This window comes from Hyaena hyaena, unplaced genomic scaffold, assembly GCF_003009895.1.
Source record: "Hyaena hyaena isolate Hyena2069 unplaced genomic scaffold, ASM300989v1 scaffold_96, whole genome shotgun sequence".
In the NCBI taxonomy this organism is placed as follows: domain Eukaryota; kingdom Metazoa; phylum Chordata; class Mammalia; order Carnivora; family Hyaenidae; genus Hyaena; species Hyaena hyaena.
Window position 1 is genome coordinate 1,949,069 of NW_024080729.1, and position 26,328 is coordinate 1,975,396.

Sequence of the window (26,328 nt, forward strand, 5' to 3'; positions counted from 1 at the left end):
TGAGGAACTCTGGAACACTGGAAATGAAATACAGATGTTTACATGTAGGGGGAAACCCTAGGCAGACAGGGTTGGTCAATCCATCCCTCTCTACAGCTTCCCTGCTCTGGAGTGACAGTGGGCTGCGGAGATGCTTACCCCCCAAAGTTGAAGGCACTCTTTCCGGATCTCTGCCTGCCGAGGCTCACTCAGGGTCCTGGGAAAATAAAACCAACAAGTGATTAAAACCTCCAAGAGGTACAAGGAGCGTGCTTCCCTTGCACCCCTCACAACCCCAGAGAGGAAGCCCACATGAATAAACGTGTGTGTGCACACACGGAGGCCATGCTGCCATTAGCCCAGGATGCTTACAGCATTCACATGGCTCTGCCCCTTAAAGAAGGGAGATCAGATGTAGACAAAATGAGATGACCTCCCCTTCCCACCACAAAGGGAAGGAAGACTACCCTCCTGATCACCCTGGATGCCAGAGTTCCCCACATACCCTCCTCCCAAGTACCCATGAATGACCATGTTCTGGCTTTTCCTCTGCTGATGCACATTAAGTCCATCCCAATGGATGTCACTAAACCCCAGAAAGCTGAATCAGCTTATGCTGACCCCCTACCAGAACAGTCTTCTTAGACCAGTCCTATCTCCCCTCTCTTGATCACTCTTTACTGTATCGCCTGAACATTATGCATTCTATTCATGCTATGCCACTCCATACCCTCTGATGCACCCTCTACACTCCTCCTGTATCCTTTTCCTGGGTTACTCTTATCTGCCTAAACACAAACAAAGTCTTTGAGGGCAAGGTTCATGCCATCTACTTTTCTGGCATGCTTCACAACCACAGCAGAAGAGAAGATTAAAAAAAAAGAGGTATTTAAATGTCTGTTGAAATGAAATGCAGAGCTCAAAGGGAGGAGCAAAATGAAAAGATCTTTCCTTGAAATAAGTGAATTCTGGGGAGTGGGCAACACTCACGTGTCTTGAACAAAGGCATGGATTTTGGCCAGAGCTTTGATCTGCAGCCTACAGTGGCTAGGGAGGGGGAAGAAAAAAAAAGATTTAATTTCAGAAGGATTACCCAAAAAGACAGGCAAAAGATATCAAAAAAGAGAAGTTTAGCCAGAGCAGTGGCCATCTACATTTGGGGGAAGGGGCTGGAGAACTGAAATAGAACCCCCTTGACCACACCCCAAAGTCCAGTAACGTGGGGCCTGCTGAAGGCTTACAATAAAGCAGAACTGAGTCAAACCCGCCAGACACCCAGCTCCCAAGTCCTTCTAAAAGGAAGGCTCTGATCCTATCCTTAAAAATTTGAAAGCAGTAGTGAATTAATTCTAAATAAAGCAGCAACAAAGCCCAGACCCAGTTCAGCTGCAGACTGAACTGACTCAACCCACCTACACTAACAGCTGCCCTTGCTCCTTTAATCCCCACCATCCTTTTATACAATGTCTGGTGTTAAAGAGTATCTGACATGTGATAAAGCAAGAAAATGTGACCACCTAACAAGAGGGGAAACAATCCAATAGCACAAGATCCAGAAATGGTCCAAATGTTCATATTATCAGACATGGCCCTTAAAATAACTGAAAAACATGTTAAAGGATCTAGTAGAAAAGATGTACAACACGCAAAGATAGAGAATTTAAGCAGAGGTACAGAAACCATATTTCTAAAAAGCAAAGATTCTAGAAAACTATGATATTAGAGATGAAGAATGATTTTGATAGGCTTATTAGCAGACTAAAAACAGTAGAGGAAAGAATCAGTGAACTTGGGGACAAAGAGATCAAGAGAAACTCAAACCAAAACATAGAGAAAGAAGTGAACACACACACACACACACACACACCAGTATTAGACTATATAGGACAATAGTAAACTGTTAAACATAAAGAAGCAGAGTCTCAGAAGAGAAAAAAGAATAGGCCAAAAATACTGACAAAATAATAGCCAAGAATTTCCCAAACTGGTAAATGAAATCAATTCACAGATCCAAGGTCAGAGAACCCCAAGCAGAATCAAGACAAAGAAAACCATATATAAACACATTGTGGTCAACATGCTGAAAACAAAGATAAAGGGAAAATCTTAAAAGCACTCAAAAGGAAAAAAGACACATGACATGCATAAAAACAGTAATAATAATAACCAACTTCTCTCATCAGAAACAAGGCAGGCAGAAAACAATGGAACATTATCTTTAAAGTGCTAAAAAGAAACATGGCCCACCCTGAATTCTACATCCAAAAAAAATATCCTTCAAAGATGAAAGGGAAATAAATACATTTTCAAAAATCAAATTACTCCAGCATACTTGCACAATAAAAATAGGCTAAAATAAATTCTTTAGGCCAAAGGGAAATGATTCCAAACAGAAACCTAGTTCTGCAAGAACTAGAAATGAAGAATACCAAAATGTGTAAACAGGCCAGTAGATATCAAGGACCTTTTAAAAAAATTTAAATATATATGTATACAGGCATACCTCGTTTTATTGCACTTCACATTACTGTACCTTACAGATAACGTTTTTTGTTTTGTTTTGTTTTTACAAATTGCAGGTTTATGGCAACTCTGTGTTGAGCAAGACTATTGGTGCCATTTATGAGAAACAATGAAATCTGGCCATGTGTAGCAACATGGATGGACCTTGAGGGTGTTATGCTGAGCCAAATAAGTCAGGCAGAGAAGGACAAATATCATATGTTTGCACGTATAGGAGGATTAGGAGGAACTTGACGGAGGAACAAGAGGGAGAAGAAGGGCGGAAATGGTGGGGGAAAGGGAGAGAGGCAAACCATGAGAGACTCTTGAATGCTGACAAAAACTGAGGACTGATGGATGTGGGGGGGAGGGGGGGATGGGCATGGAGGAGGACACTTGTGGGGATGAGCACTGGGTGTTATGTGGAAACTAATTTGACAATAAACTATTTGTAAAAAAAAAAAAAAAAAAAAAGACTATTGGTGCCATTTTCCCAACAGCATCTGCTCACTGCAAGTCTCTGTCATATTTTGGTAATTCTCATAATATTTCAAACTTTTTCATTATTGTTGTATTTATTATGGTAATCTGTGATCAGTGAACTCTGGAGCCTGAATATGTGACTGAATTGCCATAAAACTTTATCAGATGAGGAGGTCATATGGATGAGCAAAGAGAGTAAGTTTCTTGAGATGGAATCTACTCGTGGTGAAGATGCTGTGCAGACTGTTAAAATGACAACAAAAGATTTAGAGTATTACATAAACTTAGTTGCTAAAGCAGTGGTAGGGTTTGAGAGGATGGACTCCAATTTTGAAGGAAGTTCTGTCGGTAAGATGTCATCAAATGTCACATGCTACAGAGAACCCACTCATGAAAGGAAGAGTCAATCAATGTGGCAGATGTCACTATTGTCTTATTTTAAGAAACTGCCACAACCACCCCAACCTTCAGTAATCACCACCCAAGCAGCAGCCATCAGCACTGAGGCAAAACCCTGCACCAGCAAAAAGATTATAACTCCCTAATAGCCCAAACAATTGTTAGCATTTTTTAGCAATAAAGCATTTTTAAATTAAGATTTTGCACATTGTTTTTTGTATGTAATGTTACTGCACACTAACTAGAGTATAAACACAACTTTATTTGCATTGAGAAACAAAAATTAACTTGACTTGCCATATTGCAATATTGACCTTATTGGAGCGATCTATAACCAAACCTGCAATATCTCTGAGGTATGCCTGTATAGGCAGATGTACTTTAAATCTCTTTAAAAGATAATATAGACTTTATGGTTTAAAATAAAAATGGTAGCAAGCTAGAGTAGGGTTTATATAAAACAAGAACACAAAGACAGAAGTATAAATGCATATTTACTATGGTAAGGTTCTTACATTGTTCATGAAGCAGAATACTTTTTGAAGATAAACTATGATAAACTAAAGATGAATACTGTAATCTCTAAAACAGCTAAAACACAAAAGAACTAAAAAAGAAAAAAAGCCAAGGAGATATAAAGGAGTAATAAAAATACCAACCCATCCACCCCAAAAAGGAAGGAACTGAGAAACAAAAAGAATCAGGATAAACATATTAAACAACCAAGATAAGAGGATTTAAAAAAAATTTTTTTTAATGTTTATTTCTGAGAGAAACAAAGTAAGAGCAAGGAAGGGACAGAGAGAGGGGGAGACAAAGAATCCAAAGCAGGCTCCAGGCTCTCAGCTGTCAGCACACGGCCTGTAGCAGGGCTTCAAACCCACAAGCTGTGAGATCTTGACCTGAACTGAAGACAGACGCTCAACCGAGTCACCCAAGTACCCCAAGACAGAGGATTTAAAGCCAAGCATATCAATAATCACATTCCATGTGACTGTACTGAACACTCTAATTATAAGGCAGAGACTGTCACACTGCATAAGAAGGTAAGACCCAAGCATATGCTATTTATAAAGACAAAGACAGGTTGAAAATAAAAGGACTTAAAAAGATAAACCAAGCAGGGGGCCTATGGCTCAGTCAGTTAAGCATCTGACTTCGGCTCAGGTCACAATCTCATGGTTCATGAGCCCCGCATGGAGTGAGCTCGAGCCCTGCTTTGGGCTCCATGCTAAGAGCGAAGAGCCTGCATAGGATTCTCTCTCTTTTCTCTCTCCCTCCCTCTCTGCCCCTCACTCACTTGCACCCTCTCTCTCAAAAATAAATAAATGAATTAAAGAAAAAAGATACACCAATACTAAGCAAAAGAAAGTTGATGTGGATATATTAATACCAGATAAGGCAGAATTCAAGACAAAGAGTATTACTAGAGATAAAGAATGATATTTCATGACAAAAGGTCAATTCATTAAGAGTAACAGAGAATACAGATTTAGAGACTAATAACCCTCATGAACACAGACTCAATAAAATATTAGTAAATCAAATACAGAATATATGAGTGATATTCATAACCAAACCATATTAAAAAACGCAAGATTGGTTTACCACTTGAAAATCACTCAATGTAATTCACTGTATTGATGGAATAAAGAGTAATACCATAGGGGTGCCTGGGTGGCTCAGTCGGTTAAGCATCCAACTTTGGCTTAGGTCATGATTTTGTGGTTTATGGGTTCAAGCTCTGCGTCAGGCTCAGTGCTGATAGCTCAGAGCCTGGAGCCTGCTTCAGATTCTGTTTCTCCCTCTCTCTGCACCCGCCCCCCGCCCCCCGCTTGCACTCTCAAAAATAAACATTTAAAAAAATTTTTTTAAGAATACCATAATAATTTCTATAGATACAAAAAAGTATTTGACAGAACTAAACGTCCATTCAAGATAAAAACTCTAAACAATCTCAAAATAGAAGAAAACTGTCAACCTGATAAAGCTCATCTATAAAAACCTACTGCCAACACCATACTTAGGGAATGATTAAACACTTTACATTTAAAATCAAGAGGAAGGCAAGGCTCTCTGCTTTTATCACTTCAACATCAAATTGGAGGAATTAGTCAGTGCAATAAGGCAAGAAAAAAAGAGAACTACCATACGATCCAGCAATTACACTTCTGGATATTTACCCAAAAGAACTGAAATCAGGATCTTGAAAAGATATTAGCACCCCCATGTTCACTGCAGCACTATTCGCAATAACCAACATGTAGAAACAACCTAAATGTCCACTGACAGATGAACAGATAAAGAAAATGTGGTTATATATATATATAATAGAGTATCTTTTTAAATTTTTAAGTAAACGGCACACCACATGCAGGACTCAAACTCACAACTCTGAGACCAAGAGTCACACACTCTACCCACTGAGCCAGTCAGGCACCCCTTTACATACAATGGAATATTATTTAGACTTAAAAAAAAAAAAAAATTAAGCAACGTGAGACAACATGAATGAACCTTGAGGATATCATGATAAGTGAAATAAGCCAGTCACAGAAAGACAACTACTGCATGATTCCAATTATATTCGTTATCTAAAATAGTCAAATTCATAGAACAATAAGTAAATTAAGCATCCTCACGGGATACACAATCAATATACAAAAGTCAACTGTATTTTCACATACTAACAATGAACTGAAAAACAACATTTTTAAAATGCCACTTAAAGGGCATATGGGTGGCTCAGTCAGTTAAGCATCCAACTCCTAATTTTGGTTCAAGCCATGATCTCATGGTTGTGAGATCAAGCCCTGTGTTGGACTCTGAGCTGAGTGTGGGGCCTGCTTGGAATTCTCGCTCCCCCTGCCCCACCCCCAGTCTCTCTCTCAAAATAAACAAACTTAAAAAAGATAAATATAAATTAATAAAAATACCACTTATAAGACCATCCAAATATCTACAAAATTCTTAAGGATAAATTTAACAAAAGATGTGTAAGACCTCTATACTGAAAACTATAAAACACTGCTGAGAGACATTAAAGAAACTAAACAAATGGATATTTTTAAATTTATGGATAGGAAGATGCAATATTGTTAAGATGTCACTTCTTGACAAACTGACTCATAAATTCAATGGAATCTCCATCAAATCCTATAGAAACTGACAAAATGATTCTAAAATTTCCATAAAACTGCAAACAAAACAAAACACCTAGACTAGCTACAAGAGTCTTGAAAGAGATCAATGCTAGAGAACATGTACTAGCTAAAGTAAAGATGACTTGTTTCAGGGTACAGTCATTAAGACAATATGGCAGAACACAAACAGATTAATAGAACAGCATGCTCTAGATAAATTTTCAACAAGAGTGCCAAAGCAATTAATGGAAAAAAGAAAGTATTTTTAACACATGGTGTTAGAACTGGGTATCTCTAAGGGAAGAAAAAAAAAAAAAAAAAGAACTTCAACCCCTACCATGATGCCACATGCAAATGTTAATTTCAGGTGAGCTCTAGACCTAAACTAAAGATGTGAAAAGAAGAGAGTATTTTCATGACTTTAGGCCAAGACTGTTTAGAAAAAAAAAATTGCTAACAAAAAGGAAAAACTTGATAAACTGGATTTCATCATCAAAATCTAAAAGTTCTAGACATCCAAACTGGAAAAAAAAGTAGAACTATCTCAGTTCACAGATAACATAATCTTTGATGCAAAAATCCCTAAAGATTCCACCAAAAACTATCATAACTAATAATCAAATTTGGCCAACTTGCAGGATACAAAATCAACACACAAGAACCAGTCATTTCTATACAATAATAATAAACAATCTGAAAAGGATTAAGAAAATAACCATTTACAATAGCATCAGAAAGAATAAAATACTCAGAAATAAAGAAGTGTAAGACTTGTACACTAAAAGCTACAAACGCTGCTGACAAAAATGGAAAAAGACATAAATAAGTGGAAAGACATCCTGCGCTCATGGATTGGAAGACTCAATATTGTTAACAAGACAATATTATCCAAAGAATCTACAGATTCAATGTAATCCCTTTCAAAATCCCAACTGCAATTTTTGCAAAAATGGAAAAACCCATCCTAAAATTCATATGGAATCTCAAGGACCTCATAGCCAGAACAATCTTGAAAAAGAAAAATAAACTGAAGGTCTCACATTCCTAGTTTCAAACCTTACTACAAAGCTAGAATAATCAAAACTGTGGTACTGGCATAAAGAGAGACACATAGAACCAAAGGTACAGAATAGAGACTCCGAAATAAACCTCTGCATATATGATCAAATGATTTTCAACAAGGGTACCAAGACCATTTCATGAGGAAAGAACAACCTTTTCAACAAATGGTGCTGGGAAAACTGGATATCTACATGCAAAAGTAATAAGTTGGACCCTTACCTTATAACATCTACAAAAATTAACTCAAAATGGATCAAAGACTTAAACATAAAAGCTAAAACTATAATACTCTTAGGAAAAAAACAGTGAAAAGTTTCATAATGCTGGATTCAGCAATGATTTCCTGAATATTAGAGCAAAAGCATAAGCAATTAAAGAAAAACTATACTACATCAAATTAAAAACTATGCATTGAAGGAAATAATGCAGGGAAAAAAACACATAATGAGAGAAAATATTTTCAAATCATATATTTGAATAGGGATTAATATCCAGAATATATAAAGAATTCCCACCATTCGACAATGAAAAACAAACCAATTAAAAACAGGCAAAGGACTAGAACAGGCATTTCTCCAAAGAAGATACACAAATGGCCCAATATGAAAATATACTCAATACCATTAGTGGTTAGAGAAATGCAAGTCAAAACTACAATGAGACACTACCTCACACCCATTAGGATGGCTATTATCCGAATGGGGGGGGGAGGGAGAGAGGGGAGGGGGAGAGAGAGAGAGAGAGAGAGAGAGAGAGAGAGACAACAACAGGTGTTGGTGAGAATGGAGAAATTGGAACCCTTGAGCATGACTGGTGGGAATGTGAAATGAACCAAGTATTGTAAAAAATAATATGGCAGTTCCTCAGTAGCTGCACCATCTTAAGCAGAATTACCACAGGATCCAACAATTTCACTTCCAGGTGGATGCACAAAAGAACTGAAAGCAGGGGCTCAAACAGTTACTTACACACTAATATTCAGAGCGGTATTATTCACAGTCACTAAAATGTCAGGATAATCCAAATGTCCAACAACAGATGAATGGGTAAACGAAATGTGTTATGTACATATGGAATATTTAGCCTTAAAAGGAATGAAGCCTTAAAAGGAATGAAACTCTGACACATGCTATAACACGCTAAATCTTAAAAACATTATGCTAAGTGGGACACCTAGGAGGCTCAGTCGGTTAAGCCTCCAACACTTGATTTCAGCTCAGGTCATGATCCCAAGGTTAGTGAGTTCAAGCCTCACATCAGGCTCTGCACTGACAGTGAGGAGCCTACTTGGGATTCATTCTCTCTCTCTCTCTCTCTCTCTCTCTGTCCCTCCTCTGCTTGCACACTCTCTCTCTCAAAATAAATAAAAAGAACTTTAAAAAAAAAACAAAACAAGACAACATTACGCTAAGTGGAATAAGCCAGACAAAAACAAATATTTTATGATTCCACTTATATGAGGTACCTAGAACAGGCAAATTCATAGAGCTTCAGGGTGGGAGAAATAGGGAGTTACTGTTTAAAGGGTAGCGAGTTTCTGTTTTGGATGATTAAAATATTCTGGAATATACAGTTATGATGGTTACACAACAATGTGAAAACGTATTTAATGCCACTGAATTATACATTTTTACAATATTTATTCATTTTTGAGAGACACAGAGAGACAGAGCATGAGCAGGGAAGGGGCAGAGAGAAGGAGACAGAATCTGAAGCAGGCTCCAGGCTCTGAGCTGTCAGCACAGAGCCCAACACGGGGCTCGAACCCACGAACTGTGGGATCATGACCTGAGCTGAAGTCAGACACTTAACCAAGCGAGCCATCCAGGTGTCCTTGAATTATACATTTTAAAAATAGGGGCACCTGAGGGGCACCTGGGTGGCTTAGTCGGTTAAGCGTTCGACTTTCACTTAGGTCATGATCTCGCAGTTTGTGGGTTCGAGCCCCGCGTCGGGCTCTGTGCTGACTGCCAGCTCAGAGCCTGGAGCCTGTTTCAGTCTGTGTCTCCCTCTCTCTCTCTGACCCTCCCCTGCTCACACTGTCTCTCTCTCTCTCTCCCCTAGAAATAAATAAAAATAAAAAAAAAAAAAAGAATATTAATTTCGGGGCACCTGGGTGGCTTAGTCGGTTAAGCGTTCGACTTTCACTTAGGTCATGATCTCGCAGTTTGTGGGTTCGAGCCCCGCGTCGGGCTCTGTGCTGACTGCCAGCTCAGAGCCTGGAGCCTGTTTCAGTCTGTGTCTCCCTCTCTCTCTCTGACCCTCCCCTGCTCACGCCCCTCCCCTATTTCTCATCTCTCTCAAAAATAAACATTAGAAACTTTTTTAAATAAATAAATATATAAATATATATAAATAAATAAAAGGGTTAAAGTAGGGGGCACCTGGGTGAGTTCGAGCTCTGCATTGGGCTCTGTGTTGTCAGCAGACTACGTGCAGAGCCTGACTGGGATTCTCTCTCCCACTCTCTCTCTGGCCCTTCCCCACTTATAGTCTCTCTCAAAATAAACAACCTTAAAATTTGTTTTAACTTCTGCTTATCAAAAAATACCACTAAGAAAATGAACCGGCATGTCACACAACAGGACAAAATATTCACAACACACATATTTGAAGCCAGACTTATTTTCAAAATATAGAAACAGCTCCTACAATTTAATAAAAAGAGGGGCACCTGGGTGGCTCAGTCAGTTGAGCATCTGACTCTTGATTTCACCTCAGGTCATGATCCCAGGGTCATGGAATCAAGCCCCACATCAGGGTCTGTGCTGAGTGTGGAGCCTACTTGGGATTCTCTCTCCCCAGTTTGTGCCCTCTCTCAAAAAAAAAAAAAATCAACTTTTTAAAAAAAGTTTATTTACTTTAAGAAAGTAGGGAGAGGGGCAAGAGAGAGGGAGAGAGAGAAAACTAAGCGGGCTTTGCACTGAGTGTGTGATCTCACAAGCCATGAGATCATGAATCAGACGCTCAACTGACTGAGCCGCCCAGGTGCCCCAAGACAAATCAACTTTATAAATGGTCTAAAGACTTGAAGAAACACATCATAAAATACACAAACAGCCAATAAACACATGAAAAGAGGTTCAACATCATTAGCCATCACGGAAATGCAAATCTAAATCACAATGAGAGATCACCTCACAGAATGACTATTATCAAAAAGACAAGAAATACCAAGTGCTAGAGAGGATGTGGAGAAAAGGGAACCCTGTGCAGTCATGGCAGGAATGTAAATTGGTGTAGCCACTATGGAGCACAGTATAGCATTTTCTCAGAAAATTAAAAATACAGAACTACCACAGTCCAGCAATTCTACTTCTAGGGATTTATCCAAAGAAAACAAAAACACTAATTTGAAAAGACATATGTCTCCCTAGATTCATCACACCATTACTTACAATAGCCAAAATATGGAAGCAACCTGAATGTTCATCAACAAATGAATGGACAAAGAAAATGTATATATACAATGGAATATTACTCGGCCATAAAAAAGAAAGAAATCTTATTTCGAACAATATGGACAGACCTAGAGGATATTATGCTATGTGAAATAAGTCAAAATAAGTCAGAAAGAAAAAGACAAAAACCATATGACTTCACTTATATGTGGAATCTAAAACACAAAATGAATGAGCAAATAGAACAAAACAGAAACAGACTTACAGATAAATAGAGCCAACTGATGGTTGCCAGAAGGGAAAGAGTGGAGGGAGAATGGACAAAATGTGAAGGAGATTAAGTGGTACAGTTAAATAAATGAGACACAGGAATGTAATATACAGCATAGGGAATATAGTTAATAATATTGTAACAATTTTATATGGTAACAGATGGTAACTAGATTTATTATAGTGACCATTTCCTAATGTATATAAATACTGAATCATTATGTTATACACCTGAAACTAATACTTAATTTAAAATATATATTTATTATATATATTTATATATACTTTATAAACAGAATATATATATGTTTATATATATGTAAATAGAACCAAAATGGTATAACACTACACCTCCACCAGAACAGCTAAAATGAAAAAGACTAACAATACCAAATGTTAGCAAAGATATAGAACAATCAGAAATCTCACACTCTACTAGAGGGAAGATAAACTCATACAAGCACTTTAGAAAACTGTATGGCATTATTAACAAGTTAAATATACATCTAACCTATGACCTACAATTTCCACTCTTGGGTATTTATCTAAGGAGGGTGAAAACATTTGTCCACCAAAATCCCTGTACAAGAATGTTTCAACAGCTTTATTCATAACAGCCCCAAACTAGAAATAAAATGTCCATTAACAGAAAAAATAAATTTGGTATGCCCATAGAACAGAATACTATTCATCAATACAAAGGAACAAACTAACACCACATAAAAGAATCTCAAAGACATTACGGTAAGTAAAAAAACAAAAACCCCACACACAGAAGTGTGTCTGTATGATTCCATTTATACAAAGTTTCAGAACATGCAAAATCAGGTCTAAGATAAAAATTAGAAGGTTGGTTACTTCAGGGTTAACAGGGAAGGGGCACAAAGAAATTTCTTGAGGTTATAGTAATTTTTTTAGATCTTAATAGGAATGTAGTCTACATTAATATATGCATTTGTCAAAAATACACACAAGATCTGCATTTCAATTACTTAATTATGCATCAATCTTTAAAAAGAAAAAGAGCAAACGGACTCATTACAGGACTGCGTAAACACTGCACTACTGGGAGCACCAAGGAGTCTGGTTCTGCCATGCACCACACACACTCATAGCAGATGGCAGCACGGTTCAGCGAACAGAGATGTCACCAAGCCCTGGCGCTGCTGACTCTAGACCAGTTCCCGAGTAGGTTTCCTTATGTATAACAGGCTGAAGCTTAGTATCTGCTCCGCCGCAGTGCCGAGCACTACCAGCAAGATAAGCTTATGTGGCAGTACTGTGCAAGTTAAAACACTGTAGGGCGATGGAGAAATGAATAAAGACTTTCTCTCCTTCTGTGATTCTCCAGGGCCACCTAACCTTCAAACTTCTATGGGAGACAGGATTATACTTTTAGAAATGACAACACCAACACCTGTTTGGCCCTGTGAGAAAGCACTTCTACTGATTCACTACTATATAACTCTCCAACTTACCTCAAAAAACTTTTCTCTAGGTTTTCCCTTAGAAAACTGAGCCAACTGTCACAAACTTTAAATTATTACCAGTAACAAGAAGTGGGGCAGAAATCAAAATAGGTTTAAAAAACAACAAAGAAACCCGAGCATTCAGATCACCCATCTAGGGAATTCATAAAATGGCAAAAAAGCTTCATTACCAGAAATTTCCAAAGCATGTTACATATTTGCTTCCTAGCCATCTCCTGTTTTCCAAAAAGAGAGTTTCACAAGGCAACAACCATGATGGCTTTTCACAAACAGAAGCAATTAAAGAGAGTTACTCCTGTCTCTGGGGACCAGGGCAATGTTGCTCTCTATCAGGTTTCACTATCAAACTCGGGCTCCCATAGGCAGGTTCCCACTGGCTGCCCTTGGGACAGGGCATGGGAGTAGGACAAAGGTCCCCAAGGTCCCCCAAGTCCCAGAGAGCCTTGGAACAAGCAGACCAATCTTAGCCACCAATTTTTTGGATCGACAAAGTGATACTAAGAGCCATTCAGTCCTTCATTCTTTGGTCTTCCTTGATACTACAGTGGTATCAGCAAAAAACACTGGGTTTGCTTACCTCTCATTGGACCGTATAATGTAGTCAGTAAATTCATGGTCTCCTTTGATTACCTCCAAGGGCACCACAAGGTTGACATCAGAATCGGTGTTCTGCAGCTGGTTGAGTTTAATATTGACTGAGAAGAGGTAATCCCGCACGTCATCTATGCCCACCTTCAGGCCTTTGCAGACCACATACCTGGGAGAAGATACCCTGTCACGCCCCTGACCAAGGGCTTCTCCACCACATCCCTCCTCTCCAAACTCCTTGCTGAGTCATAAAGTTAAAGAATCTTAGTCTATGAACAAAGAACAGCACCAATTCTGTGCTGCAAAAGTTCAGTTCAATCCCTTCCTTTTTATGTTGGGCTATATTTCTACTCTGTGTGGCAGTGGTTCCCAACTACCCTGTGCCAGGCTGGCAGCATCACCGGCACTAGGAAGTCTATTAAATTACGGGCCTAATCAATCAGACTCTCCAGGAACAGGGCCCAGAAATCTGTGTTTTTAACAAGCCACCTACCAATTTAGACTGGCCACATCTTCTCTCACATCATGCATGAACACTGTGTCCCAAATGGGATGCCACCAGTGCCTCTGGCTGGTGGCCCCCTTGCCCTGGCCCCACCCATGTCCCTCCAGATGGCCCTTCTTCACTTTCTCTTTCCTGGACCAAGCCAAGGATCCCCCACCTCAGTGTGAGGAATAAGGCTTGTGGAGAAGGAGGCAGAGGTTGAAATGACACACCACAGAACCAGTAAGATCCAAATCTTGACTCCTCTTGGCTCTAATCACTTCCTTAAAATCAGGGCTTTAATGCAGCTTGAGTAGTTATGCCAGAGAGCTGCATTTTTCTGTTCTAACATTTAGTCAACTAGTCTGATTAAAATGGAGAGGAAGGCCTTACCTCTCAGAGTTGGCAGGACGGCTGGTAATCGGCTTAAAGAGACACACTCGTTCAAAGCAGCAGTACAGCAGGTAGATGAGCCCCACGCTGAATGGTGTGAACAGGTCAAAGGTTTTACAGATGAAGTGGCCTCCTAGATTAGGAGCGAAGACACCAACAGCCATCAGTGGGCTCTATCCCAGGAGATGGTAAGGCAGTCTCAGGGAATAAATGTGACAAAGCCAGGGACCCAGCACTTGGGCCCATTAAAAGAGGCAATTGAAGGGGTAGTCTCAGCTTTAGAGGGGACTCTGGGAGATTCTATTACACTTACTTCCCTAAATTCCTCATTTAGCTAACTGTCACCTAATTCAAGCAGGTTTTTTTCCCCTTACTCCAAAACCCTGTAAGTGCTCATGTCCAACTGGGCCTCTAGTGGGCCCCAGGCTGGGGAGACACCTGAGGAAGCATCACCTGTTCGGACAACAGACAGCGCCATGAGGAACTGACAGAGCAGCAGCTGCTTGCTGAGGATCTCTTGCAGGTTCTCCTGTCCCTCCACTGAGAAACCCTGAAATGAGAGTATAAGAATCAGGAGTAGAAAAGAGAAGTGATGAGGACTTCATTCATCCCTACTACATCTTCACTAAGATTTCCTCAAGTGTTTCCATTGACTTCCACAATCTGACCGATAAAAAATACAGCTCAGTGTTTAAATTACTTTGCACAATCATATGGCTCCTCGCGTACGGAGCCAGTACCAGGACCCAGGCCTGACTCCTAGCACAGTACCACTCTTCTGCCCCATCACTCCCAGGGGATACAACCAAGTCTACTTTTCCAAGATGGTCCAGAACACTTTAAAACCCATTTGGGAATCCAGGGGAAGAGCGAGGCAGGATAGAGGCAAAATACTGGTTGGTCACAGGCCAACTACAAGATAGGAAACAGAATGCCCTGGTCAGTCCAAGACCCCAGGAGTGGTGTGAATCCTCTGCCTGCGCTTAGCCACTGGACAGGCCCCAGGAAGGTGACAGGAGAAAAGTTAACCCAACTGACAGTCACAGTAATCTCTTTCTCTGCTAACCAAAACCCCCTTCCTGTCTCAAGACCTTGGAGCTTCTCCCTCTAGCTGGCAAGATCTCTGGCTAGGGTGTTTGTTCAAAGAATATGCCTTGCTATTCCTGGAGTGGTCTCCCTCCCTATGAGATCCCAGCAGGGAGCAGAGAACCAAGCTCACAGAGAAGTAAAGGAGGCCAGGGGTTGGAGGAGGGAGGAGAGGAGAGTTGTTTACTGGCTACAGAGTTTCAATTTTGCAAAAAGGAAAAAAGCATGGAAATCTGTTTCACAAAAATGTGAATATACCCAATACTACTGAACTGTACATTTAAAAATGTTTGAGAGGGGCTCCTGGGTGGCTTAGTCAGTTAAGCGTCCGACTTCGGCTCATGTCATGATCTCACAGTTCATGGGTTTGAGCCCCGTGTTGGGCTCTGTGCTGACGGCTAGCTCAGAGCCTGGAGCCTGTCTTTGGATTCTGTGTCTCCCTCTCTGTTTCACCCTCCCCGCTCATGCTGTCTCTCTCTCTCTCAAAAATAAATAAAACATTAAAAAAATAAAAATAAAAAAATAAAAATGTTTGAGATCGGTGGGGAGGGGGAAGCAAGCATCTGAGTGTCTCAGTCAGTTGAGAGTCCAACTATTGATTTTGGCTCAGATCATGATCCCAGGGTTGTGGGATTGAACCCTGTGTCATGTTCCATGCCATGTCTCTCCCTCTGCCCCTCTGCCCTGTTCACACTTTCTTTCAAATAAAAAAAATTAGAAATAAATTAAAAAAAATTTTTTTTAATGGCTGAGATGGTAAATTGTGTGTCTGTGAGTGTGTATGTGTGTGTTTAACAATAACTTTCTTAAAACGTAAAGGAGGCTGATGACTGTTAAGCTGGCACCAGCCAGGCCAGGTCTCCCTGACTCAGTCCTACAATGGTAATAGCTAAATGACTCAGAATCAAAAATTGTTTAACAATGTCCTCCAGATTTATAAATGTTTCTCAAAATGCATGCCTATTCATAGGGTCAATTAAAAAAATAAATAAGTAAAAATCCCAGGTCATCAGGCTCCACTGCCTAAGCAGAAAGACAATCCTTGAGTTTGTGCTCTGGCTGCCATGATGCAACAACAGCCTCGCAAGCACTATCAGGCCCCCACATCTGCACAGCTGGAGCAGCCCCTCCCTCCTCCCCCCAAGCCTGTCTGTCTGCTTCCCTGACATGCATGATGCTGTGGCAAGCCAGGCCTCTCCAGATCCTATGCTCCCATCCAGCACACTCCTTCACCTTTCCACACAGTTACTGTCTGAGAGGCCTTTTCAATTCTAGCCGTGTGACCCTCGAGCAACTGCCACATTCTCCTGTCCTCCCTCTTAGAGGAAGTAGTGGCTTCCTCCAGAAAAGACTACCTGCAGCATCAGATTTCCAGATGAGAAAGCTACAGTGGGCTCCCCTCTGTGCCTCAAGCGGCTGCTCAAAGAACAAGGCTCCTTGAATATTCCCTTCAGTCCAACCACTGACAGAGCCTCCAGTGGATTTCCCCGAGCTGCTGCCTTTGGTTATGTCATCCAGAGGCTTAGGAGTGGTCATGTAAGGACAGCCTCTACCAGGAGTCACACCCAGGTGACAAATGATGGAAATGTTCTTTACAGTCAGCTTTGCATAGTCCATCTTAGTCATGATCCTCCCCTACCATTTCTCACAGCCAACCAAGGAAGGCCCTTTAAAGAAGGTCTATTTGCTCCAAGCAAAGGTGTCCACAAAATCACAGCACTAACAAAGCTATCATTGAAAATATATGCAGAAAGAATAAAAACATACATCACACATCCCTACTATCTGAATTGTGAACTACCACTTTCTGGGGCAGTCGAAAGCACCAAATAAAACAAAACAAAAGCAACTCTCAAGCTTCTGACATGATAAATCCCTAAAGCATCACTCTATGGAGAACACATCACCTACCCCATCAGCCATCAGAAAGTGGACACCCTTGCGATCTGTGTTATCCAGGACAAAATTCCGAAAAGCAGTGATGTTCTCTGGGCGGGTAATATCTCCATCTCCATCGATCCCACCCTCACCTGGCAGGACACAAGATTCACATTTAGCTCACCTGCCCTGTGCATCCCAGGAGCTAGGACACAAGCTCTCTGGGACTGTGAACACAGGTTCTCCTCGAGGACCAGGAGCAAAGGTCCTATGAGGAGCAACTCACCACAGGATCCATCCTGCAAGGCTGCCTTGCAGTGACGGACCAAAGGCAAAAACAGGGCCTGCTGTAATAAAGCAGAATTCAGAAAGAGTTGTTCAGGCAAGAGTCATCAACTGAAGTAGAGGGCCTTCCTCTTCAGGACTGAAGTTGTGTTTACAGCATCTATATTTAGGAACCAACAACAATTTTTAAATAAGAACTGTTAAGAAAGAACTTGGGATTTGCTGCCAAATCACAACAATCAAGAAAGAGTGGAGGGACTGCTGTGGGGCTGCTGAGCTGTCTGTTATCCAGTGAATTCCACACCCCGTGCACACGCTGGAGATGGGCATGGAGTCTGTATTTGTTAATAACCCTGCCATTTCTCAGCTGGAGATCAGGCAGTTTCATTATCTCCTGTCACCACAAGAGAAGAAAAGAGGAATTAATACGATTTTGATGAGAGTTTGCCTAGTGGAGTGTTTAACCTGTATCCTACAGGCCTGGGGTAAAAAGAGAAGGTCTAGAGGGAACCAAGATCTTCAGGACAGGACTGGAAACCCCAGGCTGAGAGACCTAGGAAAGAAAACATGCCAAGTGGATAATAACTGCTTCAGAACTGAAGTCCCCACAGAGGACTCTCTCAAAGCCCCTATTGCCCTCCTCCATGCTCCTACCATAGTAGGGTTCGAAGAGCTCACTGGAGGCCGAGTAGAAGTCCTCCAGCTTGAAGTCATTTGGGCCCTTCAGAGTCATTCCAAAGCCCTTCGCGTGCCACCTCTTCTTCCACAGCACATATTCAGAGAAACCGCCTGGGCCTGCGCAGACGTCAGCAAAGTACAGAAGCTCAGCTTCCCGGTCCTTTACCAGTGGTTTCTGCAACGGCAAGTGGTGGACAGGGGAGGAAGGGAAATAGTCTGGCTCAATGGGCAACAGGAAGGAGAATGCAGGGGCATAAAATGAGCCTTTTAACAAGTGGAGTGCAGAGCTCCCGCCAAGGCTGCGACACCCAGGGTATGTATCCTCTGTGATCATCACCCCGGGAGTTGCCCATCCGTGCCTCAAAATAACCCTAATGCCCTTCAACCACATGGCCTGGCTCAGACTCCTAATAAAAAAACATCTTAAAGGGAATCTGAGGATTCATTTATATTTGAGAGTCCTTCCCTTACCATATACTGCCTTGTAAGAGTCCCACTGAGCAGGATACTGTATCCCCCACTTACAGACAAGGAAAAAAAGACACCAAGACACAAAGCAACCTGTTCACAGCCTGTGTGCAACAAAGCTAAATCAGAATCCAGTCAGCCCGACTGCTGGACTCAGGTCTTCCTATCCAAAGTCTGATGGACTCTAACGTGTCTCCCTCCCAGTCATGGGGCCTACCTACCTTTCCAAACCACAGCCTTTGCTTCCCTTCTCCCCTTCCATCTTGGATCTCCCTATTTATTTTTCAATAATTCAATATTTTTCAACTTTTTATTTTGGAATAATTTTAGATTTACAGAAAAATTGCAAAGACAGAGTTCTCATACTTTTCATTCAGATTCCAATTTTGTTACCATCTTACAAAATCTGTCAAAACTAAGAAACCAACACTGGTACACCCCTATCAACTAAATTCAACTTGATTTCATATTTCATTAGAGTCTCTGTTTTGTTCCAGGATCCAATCCAAGATATCACAGTGCATTGAGTCCCCTCCTTTTATGCACTCCCTTCCTCTCCTGCCTTTGCCCCTCTGCTAGCCCAGAGTATGGGGCAGTGCACAGCTGGAGGCTGACACAGCAGAGGGGGGAGGAGACACTGGGGTGAAGCTTCCAGGCAGCCCCTAGGGTACTGCCCACCTCAGGAATAACTAAGTTACAACAATCATTTGAATTTTTACTGGATTATAGTTTTTAACCCTCCAGTAGCTCTTAATCCTTAATCTGGAATTTATGCTGAACCCGGCACTGGCCCATATTGTGTTTATCTTTTATACACCTGGCCCTAGAGAGTGAATTCTACTTGTCTGACCTGGCTCCAAGGCAGAAGGGATATGCCATCTGCACAGTGGTGACAAGAGGTTGAGCTCTAGAGCAGGTGACTAGAGGACCCTAAGCTAGAAGGAGCTCAGACAGCTCAGCTTTCCCTCTCCATAGGTTTGTTATGGCCGAGTACTTATCCAGAGTTTTGTAACTGCTAGCTAAAGATGAGAAAGCTTTAGGGGGAACAGTTGTAAGAAGGAAATGGAAAATACTAATATTCACAATCTAGTCACTTTCTGGGTGAAAAGGGCCTATCTTCTGATGATAGCTATCCAGCTTTACCAAAACAGTGAAGAAGTCTCTGGAGAAAGTGGCTTTAGCTAAAAATAAACATCATCATCCTATGACAAGCCCACCCAGGCATGCTGAGATGTATCAGTTCTTTCTCTTCTTCCCTACCAATCTGCCTCAGTATTCTTTGTTCCCAAGCCATCAATTATTCATATTTCTGGATTATATTCATTTGCGCGCACACACACACACACACACACACAAAAGACCTAATGGCATTTGCAGAGAACATTATGTAGCATTTTCTAGGCAGCCCAGTGGTAAGGAGGCAAGGGTCACAAGTTTAAGGCCTGCACACACTGAAAAGAGGAAAAACAATGTTTCTCACCACTGGCTATGCCCCAGCCCCGGGCTCTGGGCTCTCTAGGTGAGCCATTGGCTCAAAGGAAGACCAGGCAAAGGAATGAATCCATGAGAGAATCTCACCTCCAAAAAGAGGGCATAAGTATGATCTCCATTTGTGATTTCAAGACATGTCACCCTCATGGGTCATGGCCAGAAGGTCTTTTCATAGAAAGGACAGCTGGAGTTCTCACCTCTGCTACTTACCGGCTGTGCAGTTAAGAGCAAGCATACGATTTAGGTCTCTAAACTTGCACTCCCTCAACTGTAAATTGGGATTAATGTAAGTTATTTCTTAAGGTTGTTGTAGGATTAAAGTACCATATGTGAAAGATCTTTATAAACTGTCAATATTAAATGTAAGATGACACAACATTCAACTGGATCAAATTCCTTAGAGTCAGAACTTGTCTTTTCCCACCTTTTTCCTTTCCCAATGTCCAGTGCAGTACTCCACGCTCAGTAAGCACTTCATAAGTGCCTCTATAATTTCTTTATAATCACTTTATAATTTCCTCTAAGATAGTACTGAAACTTAAAGATCTACATTCAATTTTTGTCTCCTTAGGCTACACAGACAAGGTTTACTTACCTCAGCAATACCCCCAGACACACAGAGCCTGCACTACTGTGCTAGCATATACCTAAAGAATCTTAAACTCCCTTCTTTCCCTGATCTCTTCCAATTCAGATTTACAATTTCTTTGTTTCCCTAGTGAGTCTCTTTTCTCCTTTTACCACAACCCATGGAACCAGAAACCCAGTGAAAAACTTCATAGTCCCCTCTGTTTGCCACCTCCAACTTCCTCAAACCTGTCCAAGCTTCAAATTCTCCATGCTCTTATTCTAAAATCTGTGTGAGTTTAGAGCCACTGAGACTCTAGTAAACCCGAGTGTGTGTCCGGACCTTTAGCCACTCCCATCTCCACTGGGGACTGCTCTACTAGCCTCTGCGTTGCCTGAAAAACACACCAAGCCTGCTGGGCTTGGCTATCATCTGGTCCTCAGGGGAAAACAGAGATGAAAAGAGAAGAAAACACTAGGGGCTGGAGAGAAATCACTTTTTATAGTGGAGTGAAGAGAAACATCTCAGAAAGGGCAATTCTCCATGGCCCCTAACAATCAATTCAGGTCAAGAAGCTGCCTGAAGCGTTACAAACATGGTTGCCTTTTCCTATGTAACTAACATCTCCACCCTTGACCTGAATGGTACAACCCTGGTGCCTACTTCATTTTCCTGACAGCAAAAGACAATAAACAGATACCAGCTGCTGGAGGCGTTTACATTCAAAAGCCCAAAATGATGCTATGACTTCCCATCAGCTTGACAGAGCTCCTCTGCCAGGCAGGGGTTTAAAGGAAATCATTTGGAACTCAGAAAATTAAACCAACATTATATCAACCTAATTTTCTCAAGTTGCTAATTCCAAGAGCCCTTTTGTGCTGCCTGCTGGTCCTGGTAAACAGGGAGGGAGACCTGGGAGAAAGAAATGACTACAGGCTGGAGGGATCTGCTCGCCAGTTTTGCCGGCACAGAGAGAAGCAGTTAGGGAGGTGGAGCTGAAACACTAAAGAAATTACAAAATAAGTTCCTTCAGCGAGTGGATAATCAGGGGGTCTAGTGGAAGGACAGAGTGTGAAGCAGAAACAGGTTTGGGAAGCTGGCTCTTGGCCCTTCATTGTCAAAGAGAACTAACTTTCTAGGACTGGGGAAAAATGCTTTGAAACCCTAAGAGGAATGCCAGGATGAAATTTCCTTTATTCTTTATCTATAATTATGGTGTGTCTGTGTTCAGATAAATGAAATGCAGCAGAGTAGAAAATCATTTTGCTCTACCACTTCTTGAGAAGGGCCAAAATCTAGTAATTATGATCCCATGCAAAGCTGGTTCAGAAAGGCAGAAAGGGAAGGTGGCCACATCTGAAATCACAAATCTTAGAACTGGAACAAATCTTAAGGGCCTCTGGTCCTACCCCAACCCTCTGGCAGGTTAGTAGGACTAATTCCACAGATGAGGTAGCTGAGGCCCAAAGGGATGAACTTGAGTGACACTACTTGTGATGAAAGTTCTTCCTGCCCCCGCAACCCCTCACTGAATAACACAGCTAGATTTTCAGACATGATACTGATTTTAAATAGACCAGTGGAAGGACCCAGATGCCCACATTTCATCCAACACTCACATTTCCCAGAGTACCCCCTTCTCATACCAGAAACAGCACCCAAGTCAGATGATATCACAAGTTTGAACTTGGAAAATAAGCTCACTGTAAGGACTGCATACTCACTCTTAACACTCCAAATCACCCATGGTAGGAAGGCAGCAGCTAAAGCTCCCTGGCAGCAGCTGGCCTCCACACACCGATGAGCACAGAAAGGTTTTACAAGCATCTCAACCCTGCACCCTTTTCAGTTCTCAAATCCACCAGAACATCCGGAACTTAAGTGCCACAGGGGAAGTGATCACATCTATCTCATTTAAAATTATACTTCTGGGGCACCTGGGTGTCTCAGTCAGTTAAACTTCTGACTCTGGCTCAGGTCATGATCTCACAGTTCGTGGGTTCGAGCCCCGTGTCGGGCTCTGTGCTGAAAGCTCAGAGCCTGTAGCCCGCTTTGGATTCTGTGTCTCCCTCTCCCTCTGCCCGTACCTGCTCATGCTCTGTCTCGGTCTCTCTCTCTTAAAAAAAAGTAAACATTTGAAAAATAAAATATATAAATCAAATTATATTCCTGGTGCCTGAGACATAGTAGGATAAATACATGTTTAACAGATGCAGGAGGAGGGCCCACACTCTATCTCATGGCCTCACCTCCCTGCTCCCTTGGCCTACAGATATCACAAGTGCCGACTTTGCCCAGAAATATCCCTTTGCCACTGCTGCAAACCCTGCCCTCCTCCACTCAGGGTGGGCAGGAGGATCTACAGAGTTGGGGGCTGGAACTCAGGGCCTGAAGCCCTACAGACAAATACCTTGTGGAGCATCCCTGACACCAGAGGATGCACTGAGCAACCTTATTGGAGAGTTCCAAGCAAACTCTTATCTCTACCACATAGCAGGAATACTCTCCTAACATTGCATGAATGGCATTTCCAGGCCCCTGAAGCTTAAGCCCATTTAGCACTATAAACTAATACACAGAATCTTGTTCTTACCCCACAAGAATCCCGCGGATTTGTAAACATGCGATCAAACACAAAATCCATGTTAGCCATCTTCATTGCCGCCCTGCAACAAAGACAGAAAAGTGCAACTCAGTACACCAGATGTGTGGAAAGCTGAGGCTCAGATGAAAGGTGCAGCAGTACATGTCAGGGGAGGGGATGGGAATGTCCGCAAACCTGTTTAGGAAGAAGACTCCTCGGATCATCTCGTAGGGATTAGCCCGGGTCCGAGCTCGTCGCATCTCCTCCCCATCCAGGATATCAAACACGCTCTGCCGGGAGAGAATCAGAACCCTGAGGTGAGCATCACCCTCCAGGATGGGACAGGGGACTTAAGTGCTAGAGGAGCCCAACTCAGTCCTCTAAAGAGGTACAATACTGCTGCATCTCAGCTCTAAAATGACCAGCTGTGACCCCAGACAAATTGCTCAATCACTCTGACCCTCAACTATCCCAGCTATAAAGTGGAAAATATAAAACACGAGCATGTGCCTGCATGGTAAGTGGCTAATAAATGGCACCCGTGGTTATGCAGAAAGCCACCTGTTGGCATAACAAATCCTCAGAGCAAACCTGTTTCTCCACTCCAGCAGCAACTTTCCAAGGAACCAGAATTCTGTGGTTAAGGCTTCCTGAGAGAGGGCAGACCAACCAAGCCCGTGTTTTCTGATGGCGCCTAACACACAACAGAGACCCTTTCTCCCTTCTCCAATTGTTCCCCTGAGGGAAAAAAAAAAACCTCCTTCACCTGAGTTTCAGTCACCTTAAGGATATTCCTAACCCTCTGCCTGCAAAAAAAAAAACAATAGTTCAGTGAGGCTGGTTTAAGGTCTTCTTCTCCAACCGATTTCTTCCTCAGAGTTCCCTTGGCTCATTCTGCCCCAGGCAATGTACTTTCTGACACAGAATCACGCCAAAAGTATCAAGGAGAGACTAATATTCACCCAGGGTGTCAGGAGCTTCGCGTGGATTCCTTCATTTAATTCTCATAACAATCCTGGGAAGTATTTTCTCCTCATTTTATAGATGAGGAAACTCAAACTAAGAGCAGCTTAAAGCAACTGGCCCAAGGTCACACAACCAAAAAACCTGCAAAACAAGGATTTGAATTCTGGCCTATCTGATGCTAAAGAATGATTCCAAACTTTTCACTAAGCCAGGCCCACTCAGAACTGCAATGAACCGACCCACTGAGGTTAACTGGATCATTTCCTGGCTACCGACCACAGGGACAGTACAATACTACAAGGAACCAGGAAAAAGGAAACTACCTTGGAGAAATTTAGCAAGCCACACATCTGATCTCCAGGAAAAACTTCAGCTAAACTTCAGCCCCATACAACCAATTCAAAAGAACTGGTAGAGCCCACAACATCCCCTCACACAAGGTTTTCAACCCAGCTCTAGCCACAGGTCTTACCTTACACTCCAACACACTGTGAAGCAGCTCTTCACCACAAAACTCTGTCTCATCTTCAATAACCATCTTTTTCTACAGAAAGAAGAAAACAATCAATAATGACCACATGTGACTGCATTTGGGAGAATGAATGAAGAAACGAGGGTTCCAAGTGAGTAGAGCAAGAAGGGGCTTGAGTCTATGCCAAGGAACATCAATCCCTGAGGGGCGGGAAGGAGGAAATCTGAAATCCCTCTGGCTACCCTCCAGATGGCTAAGAGATGAAGCAGCCCCCTGGGTGCTCTGACTAGAGCACCATATGGACAGAAGACTCATGAATGCTGAGGCTGAGAAAAGCAAACAGGAAGGAAACATTCAAGCTGTCTGCCCTCAGAGTATAGAGGCAGAAGGATGGGGACCACCTTAAATGACAGAAGCCTGTCCTTCGACTAGGAAGCCTCCTAATCTATGATGAGTACAAAGGTAGGACACCAGGCACCAGGTAGGACCTGGTAACATCAGAGAAAACAAGGATTCAAGAGACCCTCACAGGGGTGTCAAATCCAACCTCATGTTTAAATGAGACTACCTCTAAACCAAAGATGCTCAAACTTGGTGTTCTCGGGTTTTACACACTTCAAAATCACTGAGGACCCCAAAGAGCTTTTGTTTATATGGGGAATATATACATACCAACATTATTAGGAATTAAAACTGAGAAAATGTTAAAATATTTATTCAGTGTAAAAGAGCAATACACTACGTTAACATTTTTATGAAAAGTAACTATTTCCCAAAAAAACTTTTAATGAGGTGAGTGGCACTATTTTCCATTTTTACAAATCTCTTAATATCTGGCTTAATATAAGATGGCTAGATTCTCCTCTCTGCATTTACATTCAGTTGGTTGTGGTACAGCCTCTGGAAGACTCCACTGGACACTTATGAGAGAATGAGTGAAAAAACAAGTAACTTTCCAGTATCATTATGAAAATAACTTTGACCCTGCAGACCCCCTGAAAGGGTCCTGGATATCCCCAGGGTGCCCTACACTATGAGAACTACTCTCCAGACCATACTGATTTGGTGGCTATCTACTTTATTCTTACAGTTTTCCAGAAGGAGATTAAACAAATTCCCTCTGTAACAACTCCCTCATTATTTTCTGAAGACAGGGATGGTGTCTTTTCATCTACCTGGAACAGTGCCCAGCAGTGACCAGAATATACACAAATGTATAATCAGCTACTCTAAAAAGCATCCATGAGGAAGACAGAAGTTATGCATTTTGTGCTGCCTTGCAAGTTAAATGACTAGGAGAAAAAAAACCCTGTCACATCTCCCAAGGGAATATCTGTAAAGCCTCTGACACACCATCTTGACACAGCCTTACTCCTGCCAGAATGGTAGATTCACATTTTTCTTAAATGTGGGTGTCCAGTATACATACTGGACTCAAGGAGAAAAGTCAGGAGGTAAGTGCCAAGAATTCAGGGTATATTTTCCTGAAATCCTACCTTTCCCACAACCATCCAATCGCTCATTTCCTGAGTGTCAGGAATTTCGGTGGTACATTCTGGAAACCATGACACCTGCTCACAGGCACTGGGCTACAAACAAAAAAGAAGCAAGTAAGTCAAGTAAAACAGCCCCTCAGGGCTATTCCCCAACTCATCAGG

The 26,328-nt window shown here is 41.8% G+C and overlaps 1 protein-coding gene across 2 annotated transcripts in view; it reads right to left on the reverse strand.

Annotated features, from left to right (window-relative positions):
• CMTR1 (cap methyltransferase 1) overlaps window positions 1–26,328 on the reverse strand; it is a 51,125-nt gene that overhangs the window by 9,135 nt on the left and 15,662 nt on the right. For both annotated transcript variants that reach the window (XM_039235276.1, XM_039235275.1), the window contains 11 exons: window positions 26,167–26,259; window positions 24,671–24,742; window positions 23,428–23,522; window positions 23,242–23,314; window positions 18,098–18,296; window positions 17,192–17,310; window positions 14,648–14,744; window positions 14,195–14,327; window positions 13,307–13,486; window positions 970–1,026; window positions 139–196 (listed from right to left, as the gene is read on the reverse strand). In XM_039235276.1, the coding sequence (XP_039091207.1) occupies window positions 139–196; window positions 970–1,026; window positions 13,307–13,486; window positions 14,195–14,327; window positions 14,648–14,744; window positions 17,192–17,310; window positions 18,098–18,296; window positions 23,242–23,314; window positions 23,428–23,522; window positions 24,671–24,742; window positions 26,167–26,259 (1,176 nt within the window). The remainder of the gene's footprint in view (window positions 1–138; window positions 197–969; window positions 1,027–13,306; window positions 13,487–14,194; window positions 14,328–14,647; window positions 14,745–17,191; window positions 17,311–18,097; window positions 18,297–23,241; window positions 23,315–23,427; window positions 23,523–24,670; window positions 24,743–26,166; window positions 26,260–26,328) is intronic.